The sequence below is a fragment of the Lichenostomus cassidix genome, chromosome 14 (assembly GCF_008360975.1).
Source record: "Lichenostomus cassidix isolate B80296 chromosome 14, HeHo_3.0, whole genome shotgun sequence".
Classification (NCBI taxonomy): Eukaryota; Metazoa; Chordata; class Aves; order Passeriformes; family Meliphagidae; genus Lichenostomus; species Lichenostomus cassidix.
This window is the reverse complement of record NC_139495.1, coordinates 11,126,186-11,145,913: the sequence shown is the minus strand read 5'-3', so window position 1 is coordinate 11,145,913 and position 19,728 is coordinate 11,126,186. Positions and strand designations below refer to the sequence as shown.

General features: G+C 43.6%; 2 protein-coding genes and 1 long non-coding RNA gene across 4 annotated transcripts in view; 2 read left to right on the top strand and 1 right to left on the bottom strand.

Annotated features, from left to right (window-relative positions):
• Positions 1-2,933: 2,933 nt before the first annotated feature.
• On the bottom strand, positions 2,934-3,943 carry LOC146430865 (uncharacterized). The gene is made up of 2 exons (XR_014855164.1): positions 3,415-3,943; positions 2,934-3,369 (listed from the first exon to the last, which is right to left on the bottom strand). It is a non-coding gene; the product is annotated as an uncharacterized LOC146430865 (long non-coding RNA).
• Positions 3,944-3,981: 38 nt separating this feature from the next.
• METTL22 (methyltransferase 22, Kin17 lysine) lies at positions 3,982-15,145 on the top strand. 2 transcript variants are annotated; one of them, XM_085074894.1, is made up of 11 exons: positions 3,982-4,114; positions 5,393-5,738; positions 7,220-7,324; positions 7,936-7,976; positions 8,062-8,206; positions 8,619-8,690; positions 8,786-8,839; positions 9,360-9,440; positions 10,424-10,526; positions 11,299-11,467; positions 12,378-15,145. In XM_085074894.1, the coding sequence occupies exons 2-11, from the start codon at positions 5,516-5,518 to the stop codon at positions 12,411-12,413; spliced, it is 1,029 nt and encodes a 342-aa protein (XP_084931020.1). In that variant the 5' UTR covers positions 3,982-4,114; positions 5,393-5,515; the 3' UTR covers positions 12,414-15,145. The 2 variants fall into 2 exon arrangements, with proteins under 2 accessions (XP_084931020.1, XP_084931019.1); XM_085074893.1 differs by having other exon boundaries at positions 3,983-4,114; positions 7,220-7,570.
• Positions 15,146-17,497: 2,352 nt separating this feature from the next.
• ABAT (4-aminobutyrate aminotransferase) overlaps positions 17,498-19,728 on the top strand; it is a 52,355-nt gene continuing 50,124 nt past the window's right edge. The window contains exon 1 of the mRNA XM_085074890.1: positions 17,498-17,646. The gene's annotated coding sequence lies outside the window, so the exon portion shown is untranslated. The remainder of the gene's footprint in view (positions 17,647-19,728) is intronic.

The following is a 19,728-nucleotide window of genomic DNA, read 5'->3' as shown; positions in this document are numbered from 1 at the left end:
ACATCTCCAAGCTGTATATGTGAAATCCATGAAAATGCCTCTGTAGTTCTACAAACCAAGCAGCTGTTACCTCCTTGTAATTGTGATGCTTGGGTGATAAAAAGTTAATGAAGCAAAGTGAAATGTTTTGTCAGACTAAGTAATGCAGTGAGACAAAATGAACAAGCCTTGGGGCACAAGTCTTAACTGGGCCCTCAAGCTTTTTTTTCCCCAGCTATACTTGCAGTTACTTGAAAGTTTTAATTAGACCCACAAATACCGTATCTTAGACAGAGGTTTTATCAGTTCTCTTCTCATAGACCTGAAGCAGAGGCATTCACACACCTAAATCATCACTGCCCTGCAATGATCTGCCACTGTCATCTCCCACTTAAAACCAAAGCAAAGCAAAGGGTGTAAACCTGTTAAACGTTCTGTTTAACCCAGTTGGGTAGAAGCTGTTAATCAGGGGTTGGACAAGATGCTTATCAGTGATACCCTGTGTCCTGGAGAGTTCTGCTTCTAATCTTGGGGTCCACAAAGTTTGTACATGTGCTTATTTTTAGAAACAATAGTAAATAATCTATTTTAGCCATCAAGATGTTTAGAGGTCCTTGTAGACTCTGCCTAGACTAACTTTAGAGAAAAGCTAAGTTAGAGCCTGCTAACCCCAGATCCTTTTGTGACCAGATCTGATGGCAAACATTTATATCAAGAGCAAATCAACTCTACATAAAGGTTTCATTTCCACATCACCATAAATTTATTTAGGCATTCATTCTCATGCTAAGGAACAAATAATTCCTGCAAAGTCAGAAAACTAAAAACATAGTTAACAAAACACCTTCATGTATTCATTGGGAAAGGGTTATAATGAAAGGAAAAAGCCAGTAGTGCAAATTAGCTTCCCTAGAGATTCAGTTTCAATTTCCTGAGGTCTTTGAAAGTTCAACTAGTATCTTTAGCATAAAAGACACAAAAATTTAATCTGGATTTAGCTTTATGGAGAAGAAGCACTTCACTCTGCACTTTTAGGTGTTGGCTGCATCTGCCAACATCAGCCTGCTGCTCAGAATAACAAAGATAATTCAGAATATGCTCTCAAAGCTGCAGTCAATTATTGGTCCCCAGAGTGTGATGCAGCAGATAATCAGTTTCTTCCAGCCTGAGCACAGCAGAGGTTGTGTAAGTAACTTTTACCCTCTCCTTCCTGCTTGCAGGGTTACCTGACTGCTGGAGGATTCAGAGGGCATTGTGCTCTGGGAATCACCAGTGTGGCTTCCCGGGATTCTTCCCAGGTAAAATGCATCTCCAGGACAGTACCTCCTGTGCTGTTCTGAACCTGTGCTGTCCAGGTGCAGCAGAATCCCTCTGAATTCCTCAGTTTTCCCCCCATGTTTCTCTTATTTCATTTCCTCTGCCCTGTCTGTATTTGTGACGAGGTGACTGCATTGCTAAAAGTAAATTATATGTAAACTGAAGAGAGGGATTCCCACGGTGTTTATCCACCTGACTGTGAGAAAGTAAAAGCCACTCAGTGTAAGTGTGCACCAATGACTGTAATTAACTGCTGCCATGGCAACAAGCACAACCAACACACCTAATTTCATTCGCAGTCCTTTTCCAGGAAATATCACATTTTAGCTCTTATTTTTTTGTTCTTGCTGTTGAATGAAGGATTAAATTCCAAACCCAGTTTTACCATTCAGCCTTCCAGTAAAGCTAATGGGATCCTGGAGTTTATGGTTCTTTTAAACTTACCACAATTACTTCCCCTGTGGTTCAAAAGAGAAAAGCTGTTAGACAATATACACTATTACAATTTTCAGATTTGCTGCCCTTGGAAATTACTAACTATTGGCTGGTTGATCTGAGATTTGGCCACTACTTCTCAGATTTGATCTTTTCATCATGCACCGGTACACATCCAGTTTAGAACACTCACAACTTCCAGTGGATTTAAAAAGGACTGACCAGTCACAATTTATGTCTGATGAGAGAATACAGGATATATATCACAATGTCCTGACTCTTGCTCAGTATTACCTAATCTGCCAAAAAACCCATGGAGTGTCAACACATGATACTCAATCCAAAGGGCGATTACAGGAGGGACATACCTGAAGTAACCAGCACAGCCAACTTCTTGGGACTTGATCAATGGATGAAACTGGCCCAATTCATCATTTAAAACAGGTAATTAAACCTGGGCAAAGTTGTCTGGCACGTGAGGTAAATTTAAGCACATTCCTAGGTCACATGGCTGTGAGGAAGACAGTAAGTGTAACTGAGGTGCATCCTAAAAAAAGAGGAACATCTCAGCAATCTGCTGCCAAAGCCCTCTTGTGTGTAGTACAGAAACTGCATCTCCCTGAACAACTTCATTAGCACCCACATCATAACTCTGCAGCCACACTGGCTCCTGTAAGACTTTCTGCAGCCACAAGATATTCCTGCTTTGCCCAAATATCATGCGTTTGTGAAACAAGGTAGCAGCATTTCTTAGAAAAGCAATTGCAGCAGCTCCATTTCTCATATAATGTACCTTTTTGTCTAGAAGTCCCAGTGGAGTGCAGCTTTTTAGCTACTCCTCTGGTTATCCTTAGCCTGTGTATCATTAAGTGCCTCTTGCTGCACATTGGTAAGGTTTTGTGACAAATACAATCTACTTTCTCTGCAGATTGGTAGCACTCCACAGCAGTGAGGAACATGCCAGCAGAGAGACAAACTGCAGTAATAATTTATGTGGCAGAGTAGCACCACAGGAAGTAAAATAATGTTCTGCTCTTTCACAGGAGCCAGACAAAAGGAGAACAAATCTCCAAAGCATTTTTGTCAGATGTTCATCCAATAGAATTCCCCACAGAAACTCCGAGGAGAGATCTGAATGGCTTGCTGTGTTTTCCATTTTGTTGCCACTCAATGCTCTCGACTGTAAAAACAGAGAAAGAATATTCAATTCTTTTAATAATTCTTAGCCTTTGTCAAAGGATGCAGATGATGAGAGGGAGACATCTAGAAATAAATACAGACTATAAGTTACATTCCAAGGTTTTTTTGGGCATTAACTAATTCTTCCTATTACTCAAGAAAAATACAAGGATCATCTACAGCAATTGACATTAGCATCACATGACAAGTAATTAATATGTAAATACCCTCTTTTGAACCAGATCCTCCCGATGAAAGGTGAAACAACTTGAATAGCCCTGTCAGACTTCCTGAAGAGGTGAACTGGGAGCTTGGAGCACACCTGTGTCTGTGATTTCACACAGAGGGCTGGTCAAACACAGAGGTGTCCACGCAGTACCTGTGCCCTCTGGACAGCACAAGTGACCACACAGCTCCAGAGCCAGAGCAGCAGCCAACTCTCACTGCAGCTGAGCTCAGCTGGGAAATGACTACCTAAGATACCAAAGTCCAAAATGTAGATACTAAAATCTGGTGGTCTAACCTCGTCAGACAAATTTCTGCTATTGAAACTTCCCAAAGCACGCTGATTACGGTGTTTCTACCCAATGCATAACGCAGTCTTCTGTTTACTTCACCTGGTTAATACCTAGTTAAAAACTCTTCAGAACTGAGCAACTACACCCCGCAATCCCCTAAAGAAGTGAACAGCTGTTGTTTCAGCTAACCTTACAGTGCTAGTAGAATTCTGACATTATCTGGACTAAGAATAAAATGCCTATTTGCCTCTGCAGAGTTTTTTCCGCTTTGTTTTCAAGCCGTTTGTGGACTTAGCATGGAATTCCAGATGAACCGAGACAGGGCGAGTGATGCTAAAAGCAATTAACAAATGAGCGCGAGCAGGAAACGCGTGTTGAGCCGCTGAGCGAGTCGTGCGGCTGTTTGAGCGCAAGGCTGAACGCGCTGCCTTTCCCCGCCTGCCCTGGCAGGCTTTGAGCGGGGCTGTAGCGCTGGGCAATTCTCGAGTACAGGCGGTGCTCTTAGCACGGGGACCGGGATCAGCCCGGGCCGGGATCCAGGATCACAGCACGGCCGGGAACCCCGCGGAGGTCGCCGGGCAGCGCGTCAGCGGAAGGAGCCGGAAGGAGCTGCCGCCAGCGCAGCGACACCGGGAGGGACCGGAGCGGCAGGGAGAGGCGGGAGCCGAGCGGGGAGCGCTGGAGAGGTGCGATCGGAGCGGGGGAAAGCGGGACAGCCGGGACCTGCCCGGGGAAGAGGGGGACAGGCGGGACCTGAGCGGGGGAAAAGCGGGAAAGGCGGGTCCGGCCGGGAAGGCGCTGATCCTGTCGGGGAACGCGTGTCCTGCCGGAGGGACACGGGACAGGCGGGTCCCGCCGTGAGTCCCACCGTGGGCACACAGAACAGGGGGTCTCTCCCCGTCCCCGCGGAGGCCCCGCTGTGTCCCCGCAGGAACAGGAGCCCCGCCGGGCGCAGGCACAGGTACAGGCACAGTTACGGGCACGGGCGCAGGCACAGGCGCAGGTACGGGCACAGCCCGCGTGTCCCCGGGTCAGGGCTCTGCAGGGCTGGGTGGCTCCTGCGCGGAATGCCGCCGGGAAAGGGCAGGTTTGGAGCAGGGGCAGGGCTGGCAGAAGTTGACAGAGCTGCGCAGCCACAGATACAGAGCTGCCTGTAAAGCTTGCGGTGTTTTGAGCGTGGATGTGTGATGGTCCAGCAGGGAGCTGCTGAGTTGCTCAGGGGTCTGGAGTATCTCTCTTGCGAGGAAAGGCTGAGGGAGTTGAGGCTGTTCAGCCTCGAGAAGAAATGGCTGAGAGGGGACCTTCTTAGTGTGTATAAATATCAAAGGAAGGTGTCAGAGCATGGACCAGTGGGGTCCAGCAATGGGACAAGAGGAATGGGCAGAACTGATGCCCAGGAGGCTCCACATGGCCATAAGGAAGAACTTTCCTATGCAGTGACCGAACACTGGAACAGATAGTCCAGGGAGGATGTGGAGTCTCCCTTACTGGAGATATTCCAGAACCCTTTGCACACAGTCCTGTGTCGTGTGCTCTGGGGTGACCCTGGCTGAGCAGGGAAGTGGGACCAGATGAGTACTGTGGTCCCTTCCAACCTGACCCATTCTGTGATCTTGTTCAAGCACAAGTAGATAATAGAAAATTTAGCATAGCCATTCAAGATGTTAATGCCAGCACAGGAAATGGCCCTATTCCTTTTGAAGACCTTGACTTCTCTGTGCAGTCATGGAAACATGTGTGTTTTTTTCAGGGGAAGTCATCTTTAACACAAGCAAATTAGTAGCTCTTCCTAAAATATGCAGTGGGTGCCACTGAACTACTAACAGTTATGTATTTGATGATTCTGTGAAAGAGAGCACTGGAGCACTGCAGCTTTACTGAACGTTGTCATCTGATTTTTATCTTCTGAAACACTGCTGGATCAATGTTCAGTGTCACTAAAAGCTGCCTGTGTGTGGTTTTAGATTGAATATCCTGATGACCAGCGTGTTGTCTTGGACTGTGGTGGGGCTTGCATGATCACACCTTGCCAAACCTTCTCAGAAATGATGTCCTGAGGTTCCCTTGCTGATCACAGCTGCTCCTGGATGCCTGTAAACAGAAGAGAATGGAATCCCTTGGTAGCAGCAGTGCATGAGGGACTGCTTGAGCACTGCAGATGCTCCTCTCACCTGCACATCATGGTGGATGCAGCAGAGAAGGAGATGGATAACCCCACGTTTAGGAGTGACACCGTGCTGTCTGATGTGCACTTGCACTGTCCAAGCAAAAGACACCTCATGGTACGACTGAATGCAGTTGGGCAGCCAGGTAAGGGATGCTTACACTGGTGGAGCTGGATTTTAGGTGTGTTCATGTCTTTGTAATGCTTGAATCCTCCTTTGCATGGTTGATATTAATAGTTACATATTTTATTCCAGTTATAAGCAGAAAAATCACCTCCTACTCAGTCTTTAGAAAGAGAGCTTGCTGGGTTTTACTCATGAAATTAACTCCAGAAATGAAAACTTGTAGACAGCCTGTCTTAAAAATTAAATTTTAAATTACTTTCTGACAAGAAGTAAGCAAATTAACTCACTCGCTGATTTAATTTTATTTATTTTTTCATTGAGCTATGGTGTCAATATAGTACTTTGGGAATCATGAATAAAAAAAAATTGTGATGTTTCTTGTATACAAACAAAAAGTGAGAACCAAGGGGTTTAAAATAATGTAACTTAAGTTCAAAATAAAAACTATCAGTAATTAATTTATGAATTTTAATTGCATGATTATGTGATGGTTTACCATCTAGTCTGGAGGAGCCTAACAGGTTTATTTGGTTTTTTGTGAGATTTTTTTTTTTCAAAAAAAATTGTCGACAAGAAAACTCAAAACAGCAATGGCTTTGGCTGACATAGAATTTGAAGTCAAGGCTGTGGTGGAAATGAGTTGGCAAATGCCCCTGGCTGATTGCCAGCTTGTAGGTTGCTATAAAGTTGTCAAGGGAACTGACCTTGAAGCTGCTGGCAAAATGTTCTGTACAAAAGTCCTGCTGTGACAGAAGTGTTAATTGTTTTTTCAAACCCAGTTGTGACATAAAAAGAATAACTTTTGCAGCTGTTCTGGTGCATGACAATGTGAAAAATGATAAAAGTAGGCCTGACAAGGAAATGAATAATAATTTTGACCCTGATCAGGTCAAAACCAGGTAATTAATGCCATGGTGGGTCTTCATGCTGTTTGACATGTGTTTGCTGTGATTTTGCTTGGTGCAAAGAACCTTTTAAGAGAAAGAAGTGACTGTGTTGCCTGCTGTGAATGAGCTCTGTCTGGGAAATTCCTCTGGTTTTTGAGGCAAGAATTGGATTTTACTATGGCAGCCATTAATGCCATCATAGTCTACTACTACCATTTTACTGTCTCTTAGGGGAGTTCATGGGGATTTAGTCTCTTCCCCTTTTTGTCAGTTTGACTTTCCACCTTTTGAATGTTGTGGAAATGCAGAGGATCAGAATGGACTTGGAGAACAAAAGCATTTCATTCACTGATGGCATCCTCTAATTTGTTAAATATTCAAGTCAGTTTCATCTGGCTGTCATGCAGACGGTAAAGACATTAAAAATTTCTCATTCTAGGACAGGCAATGAAGATTTTATTAGATCTAGCTAAAAACAGTCTCCCCAGAGGGGAGCCTTAGTTATATTTTTAATCTGTGAAATGCATACCAAAATTTCATGCATGTGGAAGTTGTGCTCAGATTCTGTCTCCTCTGGTGTTTAACCTTTCTCCCCCATGCTGTGTTCTTGCAGTATTCCTGTCATATTTCAAACTCCTTTGGAGCACAGAAGATTTGGCATCTGGGAAACACATGAGAGAAATTCCAGCAGGAAGTGAACACCAGTGCAGAAGTGGAGGTGAACTGTGTGACAAGGACAAAAGTAACATAAAAAGAGAAGGAGAATTAAATAGTGAAGGAGTAGAAGCTCTGCTAGATGATGATGGAGACTTGGAAGTGGTCAGAAGGCCTCGAAGTGCCTCTGATTTGGAAGCAGAGGATGTTTTGAGGGATATAGTGTGCCCTGTAATTCTGATGAAAGGGAAAGAAGATGCTTTTGAAGATGAAGAGCAAGAGTGCAATTGCAGTGATGTTGTTAAAATAGGTAAATAATAAGCTTACAGTCAAGGAGAAATGGGGAAAATATGTTTCTGTAAAACAAAAGAAAAATAGGTTTTCTTTAGAAATGGAACAGCAGTTTGTTAAGTGAAAAAAGATAATGGACATAATACTGTGATATTGCAAAGAAAAATTTGCCTTTTTTCTCTGCAATAGTTGTATACCATGGGAAACTCAGTGCTCCTTAGTTAGAGTGGGTGTTCAGCATTATCTCGCATTATTCTATAGAATGAAGAGTGTTTAGTTCTATATTTGAAAGAGAAGCATAGCCTGAGTTTCAAACTTGCCACTGTGGAACTTGATCTGAACAATTTCAAGATAATTATTCCTGCTCTACTCTGATTTTCACAGAACACACTATGGCAACCCCCTTAGAAGACGTTGGTAAACAAGTATGTATTCTGCCTTGTACTATCTCAATTTTCATGGAATGTGATTCAGAATTGGTTCAGTTTTAACTTCTTCCCTTGTCCCCAGGTCTGGCGTGCTGCCTTCCTCCTGGCTGATTACATTCTGTTTAACAGGGACACCTTCAGGGGTTGCTCCGTGCTGGAGCTTGGAGGTGGCACTGGAATTAGCAGCATTATCATGGGAACAGTTGCCAAGAGGGTTTATTGCACAGGTGAGGCAGTTATTTTCAGTTCAATATTTCCATGCATCTTCCCAAAGCAGTGCTTTCATCCTGGTATTTTCCCGTTCATTTGCTCAGTTATAGTTAATAATTCTTTATTAATGTGTATCAAGTCGTGTTATTTACTGAAAAAGAGGTTAAAAGCAAGATATGTTGCAGTGAACTCAAGATAGTGTGTCCAGATTAAAACAGGATCTAACTTCTTTCTTCGAGGGTTGCTCAGAGTTTAGAACTGAAAGACAAAAGGAAGAAGGATATAGGGAAGCAATCATCAGTGGATAGAGTTGCTCTGAATTTTCCTTAATCTCATGGTCTTGAGAGAAACTTTGAGTATTAGTCTGAGAGGTATACATGGCCCATACAAAATATTCAGATTTTTAATACCATTATCACTTTTTTCCAGATGTTGGTGATGATCTTCTGGCCATGTGTGAGCAAAACATTGCATTAAACAAACACCTGATGGAGCCAGGAGGTGAGTGCTGTATGGTCAGATCTTGACTCTTTCCTTTAGCTCAGGTGCTGTCTGAAAGGTCAGTTGTGACTGACGTGATCTTTTTTCACCCACAGGAGGGGAAGTTAGAGTGAAAGAACTGGACTGGCTGAAGGATGAATTCTGCACTGGTAGGTGCTTATAATGGGTCCTTTCAGATTGGGGTTGGTGTTTGGTTTAACACATTCAAAAGCCTCTCTTGGGCCTCAAAAAAATTCTGGCTAATGATAATATTTGATACTGCCAGCTGGGAAGGTTTTATGTTTATTAGACTTTCAAATAAAGATTCTTTTAGTGAAGAATAAATTTTAAAAAGTATGATGAAATAGGAAGTTTAATCAAAACTTATATAAAGATATATCTGGGGTTTTGTTTGAAGGTGTACCTGCTTAATGTATTTAAAGCTGTGATGTTGCTACAGGGTTGTGAATTCTGAAGAAAACTTTTGCTTGCCAGTCAGCCTTGGGAGGGTTGGACATAACAGAGAGAAAGCAGAGGAACTTCAGAGAATGAACACAGGGAGTTTGGATTTCCCTTTAGTGGTGGGCTCTGTTTCTGGGTAGCAGATGCCCATAGAAGCTAAGAAGTTCCTTTTCTCCAGTCATCTGAGACATTTAATTATGTATACCAAAGCCATATCCTTTCTTACAGATCCTGAGGCTCCTTATAGCTGGTCTGAAGAAGAGATTGCTGATTTGCTTGATCACTGTTCTGTGATAATGGCAGCTGATGGTAGGAAAATATAAACAGTAAGCTTTTAAATCAAACCCTTGAACATTGTTAGTAAAAATTTAAACATACCTAGTTTGCTTTCAAAATCTAATAGGTCAGATCCTAACCTAATTTGCCAAAGCTCTGCCTTAAGTGTTCTGTCTATATTTTTCATTTCTAAACACTTGTATTTACATTCTGAATTAGCAATGGTGAATAGATGTTGAAAACTACTAGCTTTTCCTTCTCTATGGTGTGTTAATTATTTGTGACTAAATAAATTGCTCAACACAACCACAAGTAACTGATGAATCAGAAAAGTTGTGTTGTTCTATCATTGGACATTGTATTACATAACTTCTGTGCAAATAATGCTCAATAGGTGGTTGGACTAAGATTTTCTGTAATGTAAATAATAGTTTCAGATGCTGCACTTTCCCATAGAGTCTATGCCTTTGGATATCACTTTTTTCCCTCCTCTTTTTCTTGCCTAAGTGAAGGACTTTAAAATGACTGGTTACCTTATCTGTATAGGAAAACCATTGTTGTTTTGATCTATCGATAAAGGAGAATTGGTTTTACTTACGATATTGAAAGGAATGGCAAGACTGCTTTCCAGGGAGATAAGGTTATAATGATAAATTAATTATGGCCTTGTTTGGGTTTTGAAAGGAAAACAGCTGTATACTCTGTGATATCCTGTTTTCCTTAGCTTTGCAATAAGATTATTTCTAGACTGAGAAAATTCATGTGAAATGTTGTAAATTATCTGACTATCCTATTGGTATGAGAGAAAGCTTAAAGAAAGCCTGACATAAATAGCAGCAGTGGGTACTCTTATAGGGTCAGATGTTGCCATTAAAAACATACTTTGGAATTAATATAAAATTGTTTTCCTTGTTTGATTAGAATAATCTAACTGAGGTCTGTTGTTGTTTCATACCTGAGACTTAAGTAAATTATACACTTAATTATACATATGCTCTTAATCTGGTTTTTTGTAGTGTTCTATGATGATGACCTGACAGATGCCTTGTTCAGAACTCTGTATAGAATTACACACAACTTGAGAAATTCTTGCACAGTTTACTTAGCACTAGAAAAAAGGTATGTATTACCAAGAACTTAATATAAAAAGCATTAAAAACTTTGCATGCTTTCTTTATTTGGAAGAAACATTAGTTTTAATTAAAGGTTGGCTTCTGGTTTTCATTGTATCAGTTGATCACAGGCTGCAGTATATGCTCAGTACAAGCATTTTTTTTCTACATGCTTAATTTTTATCAGTTCAGAATTTGAAGGAGTTTGTCTTTTGTTGTCCTCACCTGAGATAACCTCTGTGCAAATAAGGATAAATAGTGACTAAATTGATGCATTCTATAGTGCCTGACAACATTTGCTATGTATTTTGGAGGTCACAGAGTGGAGTGAAGCACCTTAGAATTAGAGTTCACATTTCCCAGCTTGAGTAACTCCAGAACAATTCCTCCTGTTTGCTTTCAAGGAATCATTAAATGTTTTTAAGGACTCATATCTAGGAGTCCATTCATAAGCTGATAGGCTTTGCTTGAATCTCTGGAGATATGTAAGCAATAACTCTTCCTGTGGTTTGCTGCCAGGTGTTTGTCCAGGAAGCCAAGCCAATAATTCTGTTGTGGCAGAGTGCCCTAAAATCAATGGAAGGATTAATCTGAGAGTTATTGTGTATTGATGCTGACATAACAGCTTTTCTGCTTTCCAGGAATGGGTGCTGTGCATTTTTTGGCTGCTGAAGGGAGTTAATTATGCTAAGACCCAGTTTTTCATTAGCTAAGGAAAGATTAGCCATTTAAGATGCCAATATAGGAGAGATACTCTAAATGACATACTCTTTTACCAGGCTGAACTTCACTTTAAGACATATGGATGTTACATGTGAAGCCTACAGTCACTTCAGAAATACCCTAAATGATTTGGAGAACCTCCAAGATGGAAAAATGAAATATACAGTGGAGCCCATTAAGCCTGATTTCTGCCAGTTCCTTGTTTATGAGCGGATTGAGCAGTTGGTAAGTGGCATTCATGAAAATAAATGCAATGTGTCAGGCTAATCATCTCAAATTAGTTTTCAGCTGTTCATGTAACATGAAGTAAGAACAGGAGAATAAACATTACCTTTTATTTCCATTTAGCTTTTTTGATTTAAAATGGTCCTTGTTTGTGCTTACATAATCTGTACTAGATTGACATGTCCTGGTTTTGGCTGGGACAGAGTTCATTTTCTATCATCAGCAGTAGAGTGGCTGAGATTGCACTCAGTTCCTCAAAGGATAAGAGACTTTTACTTTATAAAATGCCATTTTTGTGATTAAATTGGAAAATGGGACCAATACCTCTTGTCATTTCTTTTGTTGTTGAAGAGCTTTCTTTTCACAGCTTTAGTAATTCCTTTCCCAGTTCAGAGTTCAGAAAATAATGTTCTAATATCTATGAAGAAGTCAATTAGGTGTAAACTGCTGTAATTGAGAAACATGTCAGATATAATATTTCTGGGTATCTAATTACCTCTCAAGCACTTATGGTTCTCTTTCTCCATTTTTTTCCAAATTATCTGCTCTTAGAAATGCTATGCAGGGTAACTAGCAGCTTGCTGACTTTCTAGAACAATCCAATCTAACAAATCTTTTTAGAGCAGTTGCAAATCTTGTACTGGGTTGCAAATGTGTACCAAGAAATTATGTTGCTGTAGTCAACATATTATTGCTGTGTGTATGCATAGTAAGCTAACAGGAGGCACAGTTGCTTCATGAGATTGATTTATTTTATTTAATGCTGATACTTTGAGGCATAAAACATGTGTGTAAAACTTGTCTAAAAGTTTTACAAATATATGAAAGTGACCTGGATGTTGATTTTTTTTCATAATTGCAACTTGCTGATGTGATAAAATACCTGTATGTATTTTTTCTGTCCCTACAGGAATTGTGGAAGATCATGGCTGAACACCTAACATGACAGGCCCACAAGAAAATAGAAGATCTTAATCTACGATCAAGGGCTGATTTTCTATTAAGATAAGGATTTTCATCCCAAGAAAAGCCTCTTGCTGGTGAAATTGTGTTCTCAGAAAGTATTGCAGTGCAGTTTTGCTTTACATTTTGGTTTGGGCACTTGGTTTCTTGGACATGTGCACTTGGACATGATTTCTGTGATGTTTCTGAGTACCTGCTGGATGCCAGACAGTGGCAGTGACGTGGTGAATTGCTCTTTGGGTTTGATGACTTCAATTTTAGAGTCTGACAGAGAAGTATTCAGCCTTTTCCATGTGGCTGATTTGCAGTTGTCATGCATTTCCCCTTTTTAGGTTATAGAACATGGACGCTGTTCTCAGTCTCATCCCAGTTCCATACATTATTTTTATTTCTGGACACTTGTGAAACAGTGTTCTGGACAAATCTTATTTGTCTTGCATGGAATTTTCAATAAGCAATTTGTTTAATAACTTGGCCCTTAATTCTCTAAATCACTCTAGTTTAGGGCCGTTGTCTGAACTGAAAGGAGACAAGGTGCATTTTGTTTGAGCCTCTAAAAATACTCCACAGAGGTTTTGGAGTATAGGAGGTCAACTCTATATTGTCTTGCAAGAGTTTTAAGCTCTTGTGTCCTAGCCAGGTTGAGGGTGAGAAGGTACCACATGAAGTGAGATGTTACAGCTCTTTAAATGTTTGGAATTCTACCCTCAGCATATACATGTGAGGCTGGGGGGGAGGGAGGTGGCCAAGAATGTCTTGCCCACACAAATGGGGGCCTTCAGCATCTTACTTTTGGATTAAAGTACAAAATATTTATTAAATCTCTCCTGTGTTATTAATGAAACCAAAAATCTGCTCGTACTTTTCTAAATGTTCTGTGCACTGTTGTGTTTATAACACTTTGCTGTGTGTGCACTGCCATGGAAATCCTTGTGCCCACTGGATTCCTCAGCATTAGGAGAGAGGCAGTGATGGAGCTGTTCCAGCCTGGGGCTCGTGGGAGTGTGCAGACATTCATTAGAAGCATCTGATTGACTTCTTGAAAGCCTGTTTTACATTTGGTTTAGGTCAGTTATTTCGTAACCTGCTTATGTGTTTGAAGACCTATTTTTTGTGTTCTTTAATGAGATGAAAGGTTATTAGATGATGATGGCCATTCCCTGTGAGTATAGTCAAAGCAAAAATTACATTATGTTAGCATATACCTGCCTAGATCAATACAAAATTTCTGTCTCAGAACCCTCATTTGAACTTCAAAGATAAAAAACTCTATTATAATCCAAAGATTCCCACACTAGTGTTTGTTTGTTTGTTACGTAATGTTATCAACTTTGGTCAATTTAACTATTTTTGAATGCAGCTGCTTATTTCAGTAGTGATTTTTTGAAAGCTGTATCAAGAAATCAATTTTACCTGATGTGAAAAAGCGTGAAGATTTTTTCTCACACAGGATTTCTCAAAGTCTTTGGAATTATCTACAGAAATTCACCTGCAAGTCCTTCATTTCTGTGAAGGAAGGGAAAGTAGGCACTTAATTTAAAACTTACGAATTTTATTTATTTTTATTTCTGCTTTGCTGTGGAAATAAGTTGGAAAGTTTTCATTTACAAAACTGACTTTCTCTTCTGCTGAATAAAGTCATCAGGCAGTTGGGAGCATTTCTGGATCTGGTTGGCAAGTCCAGTGGTCATGCAGATGGATCATTTTGTGGAGAGAGGAACATACAGGAGGTGAAGGGGAACCTGTGGAACTAACCTGGCAGTGCAGTTAGTTCTGAAAAAAGGGAGGAGTGTCCAAATACTCTTGAAAAATGGATAGACACAAGATCTTCCAGGAGGAATCTGGTTTGAAACAAACTGATTTTTACTTCTGTCACTGGCATACGGTGAAGCAACAAATGCCTTTTCTCAGTCTCCATCCCTGTCCTGCTTTTATCTCTCTTAAGAGAAGCAAAGGTGACACAATTACAGGTATTGGTCAGGAGAAGAACTCGAACTTTTATGTGACATCTAAACGAGCATTGCAAACTAATTGCATTTCTTTCTTTTCAGTCTTTGTTGATGTGAAACTTTTGAGAGGTGCTTTGTTGTGAACATCTGTGTGTAATTTTGCAGCAGAAAAAAGGTTGAAGATACTCCCTTGATGGGATACATTCTGTATATTTGTCACTGCTGGGTGTTCTCAAGTGTAGGTGGCTATTTGTAGGCCATCCTTGTAGCTCCATCTGCTGTACAACACTTTGAGTCAAAACATTTTGCAGTTTGTTAAACACCCTGCTCCTTTCTAGTTTAACAATACTGTATTTTGGAGTAACAGTTTAGGTTGAATGCGTGGTTCTGCACTTCTCACCTAGACTTGCAGATGAAGTTGGAGATAATCCTGGGGGAAAAAGTGGTGTTTAATTGCCTACTTTTTGACAGGAGCTTTAGAAGGCTGTCTCCAGCAGTTTGGGGGTTTTCAGGAAACATTCAAGGAAAAAGTGGATGTACTTTGTGTGTGTGTGTGTGTGGTAGGGACTTCTCATTCCTTAGAAGATAAGGACTTAAATTGGATCTCAGAGTTTTATAGCAGGTAACTATTGTGAGATTGTCTCTTCATTAAAGTGGATGCTGAATTCCTGTGTCTGCTTGTTATGACATGGCAAGGATAGCTGCCTGTCTCATAAGCTTGTAGAGATTTTTCAATCTACCAGTAAATTGAGAATTATTCACTTAATGCTTAGCAACTTGTCTTTAAAATGCAGTTCACCTCCTGAGTGTGATCATGGTGTTTGTAACCTGAACACTCTGGACCTCCAAGTCAAGTAGGAAGGTTTCAAAATGAGGCACTTCTTGCTGCCAGGCTGTCAACGCTGTGACATAGGTCCAGAGGTTTTTCTTTTCTTACAGATTTCACCCTGCTGTTGTTCCACTCATCCTGACCCTGGCTGTCTGTTTGTCCTGTCTGTCTGAGCTGGAAGTTGGTGCATTAACAAAATAAAGGTTCCTCTTGAGAAAGAACTGCCTCTTTATGCTGCCAGCAGCGCAATCAGCTGTGTCAGTACAGCACTTTGCCTCAGAGGAAGTTTCCCCCAGCAGATGGCACACAGAATATCTTTAGCAATACCAGCATCTAAAAACAGTAACAAAATATCTACATATATATATATGTATATATATATATATATATACACATATGCATAGATATACATATATGTATATGCATGCATTTGTTTACACATTGTTTGCCCAGGCCAGCCCTACTGGTGTCAGCAAGAGATGCAGAGAAACATCCTTAGCTTCTCAGCAAATTCAGTGTATTCTCCAAGCTTCTTGAGCAAATATTCAAAGGGAGTTCTCTTCAGATGGTGATACATAAGATGTTAATAATAATTTTTAAAAGTAGCTTAACTCCTGCCTCAAAGATGAGTAAAAATACATATAATAAATTAGGCAAGAAAGTTAACAGGGAGTTGGACAGAAGATGACATGGAAAAAGTAAAGTTTACTGCTCCATAATGGCCCTGCTCAGTTCATGTTCTGAGGGATATCAGTAGCAGGTTTACGTTGTAGATTAATCAGAAGGAACACCAAGAAATTATCTGCTCTGTATTCCTCTCAAAGCAGAATCATATACTTTTGAGGGTTTTGATGAGTGTTTGTCCTGCTTCTTACAGAAGGCTCATCACAGAGATCCTGTATTTCTCCCAGTAATCTCTTCTAGTGGTTCCTTGTCCTTTCTGATGCAAATGGCTTGCTGCCATCTTAATGGCTAAACTGCCTCCTCTCTTGCAATTTTGGACCATTAAATCTTTCTTGCCGCAATGAACTGACAGACATAAGGGTTCTGGGCAGGATAAGTGGAAATGAAGAGGCGTAGATGGCCCAGCCTCGAGTGGTGTGTGCAGGACAGAAGGAGCCTGTAACACCATCTGCAAATCGGTGCTGTTTGCAGCAAAATGGAACAGTTCTGCTGCTCAGAGCCTGCAGTGCTCCTGCCTTGCTTGTGTCCTCTCCAGCTCTCCTGTGCAGGGTCTGACAGCTCCCCTCTCTTGTGAATAAAAGTGCATTCATTACGAATCCCAGTGCAGGAGTTCTGTGAAGCCATCTGGAAGGGGAGAGGGTGCCTGTGTGCTGGTCACAGCAGAGGGGAGGGAGCTGTACATTCCAGAAGCGCTCGTTGGTCTTTTGTAGAAAAGAAGAAAACCAAGACTGTGAATGAGACCTAGAATTCTGTGAGATGAGAGTCCAGGTAGGGTTCAACATGCTTGGAATAGGTTCTGTTGCGTATGAAATACATAACATTTATTATTGGGTTGGAGTTTCAAGGGCAGTGTCTGCAAATGCCACATTGCTGTAACCCAGCAGCAGCTGAGCAGAAGGGCTCGTTAGTGGATTGAGCTGCTTTGACCACTGCTGTCCACAACAAAAATGTGTTTGGGCTAGGTCAGCCTTAGATGTTGGTAAAGATCTGGATTTTAAATGTGGAGTTTGACATCATACTAGGTTTCGTTTGAATTTCTAGTTAGAGTTAGAAGACCAAACGCCTTTCCCGTTGCTGCGTTTGCTAAATTAAGTGTGTCCCAAGTGGCAGCGGGTAAACACGAGGCAATAAGCACAGTGGGTCTTGGTGGAGGTGTACCAGTGCAGGCACGGATTCCCATGGCGCTCAGGAAACAGGCTCCGCTGCCCTTGTCGCGGGTGTGCTGGGGCCCGCGGGGCAGGCGAGAGGGGGGCAGGCGAGAGGGGGGCAGGCGAGAGGGGGGCAGGCGAGAGGGGGGCGGGCGAGAGGGGGGCAGGCGAGAGGAGGGCGGGCGAGAGGAGGGAGGGCGACAGGAGGGCGGGCAGCCCCTGGCCGAGGGACAGCAGCTCCCCGTCCCCCCGCCGCCCCGCTCCGGCCCCGAGGCTCCCTGAGGCGCCCTGAGGCCCCGCCCCTCCCGCCCGGCGGGGGCGAGCCCCGGCTGCGCTCTCCCATTGGCTGCGGCGGGCGCGGGGCCGCGAGCGGAGGCTCTGATTGGCTGCGATGCGCGAGGCGGGCGGGGCGCGGCGGGGCCGGCCGGCAGCGCTGATTGGCTGTGGCTCGTGGGTGGGCGGGGCGCGGCGGGGCCGGGCAGTGGTGGGGCTGGGGGAGCGCGGCCGGCCCAGCGCAGCCCAGCGCGGCGCGGTACGGTGCGGTACGGTGCGGTACGGCCGCCGCAGGACCCGCAGCCCCGCAGGACGCGCAGCCCGCACCTCCCGGTGAGAGCCCGAACCGCGCGGGGCCGCGGGCGGGCCGCTGCCTTCGCCCCCGTCGCTCCCGCCGGCAGCGGGACTCCCCGCGGGCCCCCGTGTCCCGCCGCGTCCATCCCCGCAGCGGCGGTGCCCGCCTTGCCGGGCAGCCCCGCGTCCCCCGCCGATGCCCTTCCGCCGGTTCCGCAGCCCCGCGCACCCTGCGGGGAGCCAGGCGGCGCCGGGCCGTGGCCGCGGGGCTGCCGCTGGCGGGCGGGGGTCGGGTCTGCCTGCCGGGGCCCTGCCCTGCCGGACCCGAGCGCGGGGCTGGAGCCCGGCCGGTCCCCTGGAGCCTGGGCACCGCGGAGCGCAGCAGGGTCCGTCGTTCGGCCGCGCCGGGAGCGGGGTTGGGATGCTCCGTGCCCCGGCAGCGGCACCCCGGCAGGCGGGCGGAGCTGCGGCGAGGGAAGGGGGAAAAGGAAGGCGAGGGCACGACCCCCATAAGCAAACCGCTGCGGGCCGCGGGGCGAGCGGCGCTGGCTTTGGTGGAGGGCTGCCCTGGCTGAGGGGTTGCAGGCAGCTGAGTAATGCTGTTAGCGGAGGCCTGGTGCAGCTCTTCGGCTGAGCTTCAGCTGGGCTTTGCAGTTTCCTGCTCGCCAGCTGGTGCTTGTGATGTAAAACCCAGGCCAACACCTCATGCTTGGGTTTGATACATCCTTTGCATCACTTCCCTTGCCTTCATTTGTGCTTGAAGTAGCGTGGGGCTGTTCAGCCAGAGCCTTGCCTTTGCCTAGCTTGGCTTTGCCTCTGTGATTCTCCATCTCTGTTTATGAAATAAACAGAGAAGGGAATGATGTGCAAAGAAACGGAGCTAGTGTGGTAGATTTCCAAGTAATTCTGTAATCAGTAATGAATGTTCAGGCTTACAAACATTGGATTTTGCCCTGCAGTTCAAAGGCACAGTTGATGGGTATGGGCTCTTAAAAGGGTCTTTACTCTTACAGTTTGAAGCAAGGAGTTTGGTAGAGGTTGAAAGCCAACTGGTATAAAAGTACTAGTAGGGTTATCGTCTGGAAGCTTTACAGTAAGGAAATTACCTATTGAATCCTGTTATAATCTGGTTATTGTGTTAAAAATTAATTGGCAATTTTTGTTACAGTTCTTGTTGTATTGTTGATTTTTTTTTTACTGTAATTGTTTTTTTAGTAGCGTGAGTATTGGGCAAATCATGTCTGGGAGGCAGCTTGTCTTCTCTGACTGGAATTACAAACGCAGACTTGGAGGTCAGTGATTCAAATGCTGGATCACAGCTCACCATATTGAAGCACGGCATATGCAAAGAAGGATAATATCTGGATATCATAGTGTTTCTTATCTGTGGTGTTTAAAGCACTCCTCAAATGAGATAAACATCACTGGGCTGACTGTACAGCCAGGGAAACTGACAGAGATACAGAAGAAAGCTGTTATTGCCAGTTACATGCTGGGTAGCCTTTTGGGCTGAGAATCAGTGTTCAGGTCTTCTGTGTCTGCAGTCTGTGTGTGTGGTTCCTCTTGGACAGTCCTGGGTGCAGAGGACAGTGATTCAGACATCTGCAGATAATGGAGACCTGAGTCAGTAAGTGTGCGCTGTTATTAGAGAAGCTGACCACTTGTAAAATACGTGGGGGGAAATGCAGTAAAACTGTTTTATTAGCCTTTTATTAGGCCTTTAGTCTTCTGAGAAATGACAGCCTTGGAGGCATACTGTACAGCGAGGTGTCTTGTGCATCCAAATACAAAGTAAACTCAAATAAGTGGATAAAATTGGATATTTATACCCACAGGCACTAAGCAGGCACAGCATGCAAATAAACACCAAGCAAATCAGTAGGTGTCCTGCTGGCTGCTGTGCTGTCATTGGGAAAGGAGAACATCCTGATCTGGATTTTTTCAGAAGCAGGGAGGAACTCAGATGCTCGCCAGCCATGTGTAAATACATTCAAACCAGCTCTTGCTGCCTCTGCCAGCAGCTTGGAGCTCTCCAGGTGATCCCCTTGCCCTGTCTGGTTGGGGTGTTGTTTGAAAGCGGTTTGTGCCATGCCTTGTGTCCCCTGGGTGCAGCTGTGTGTG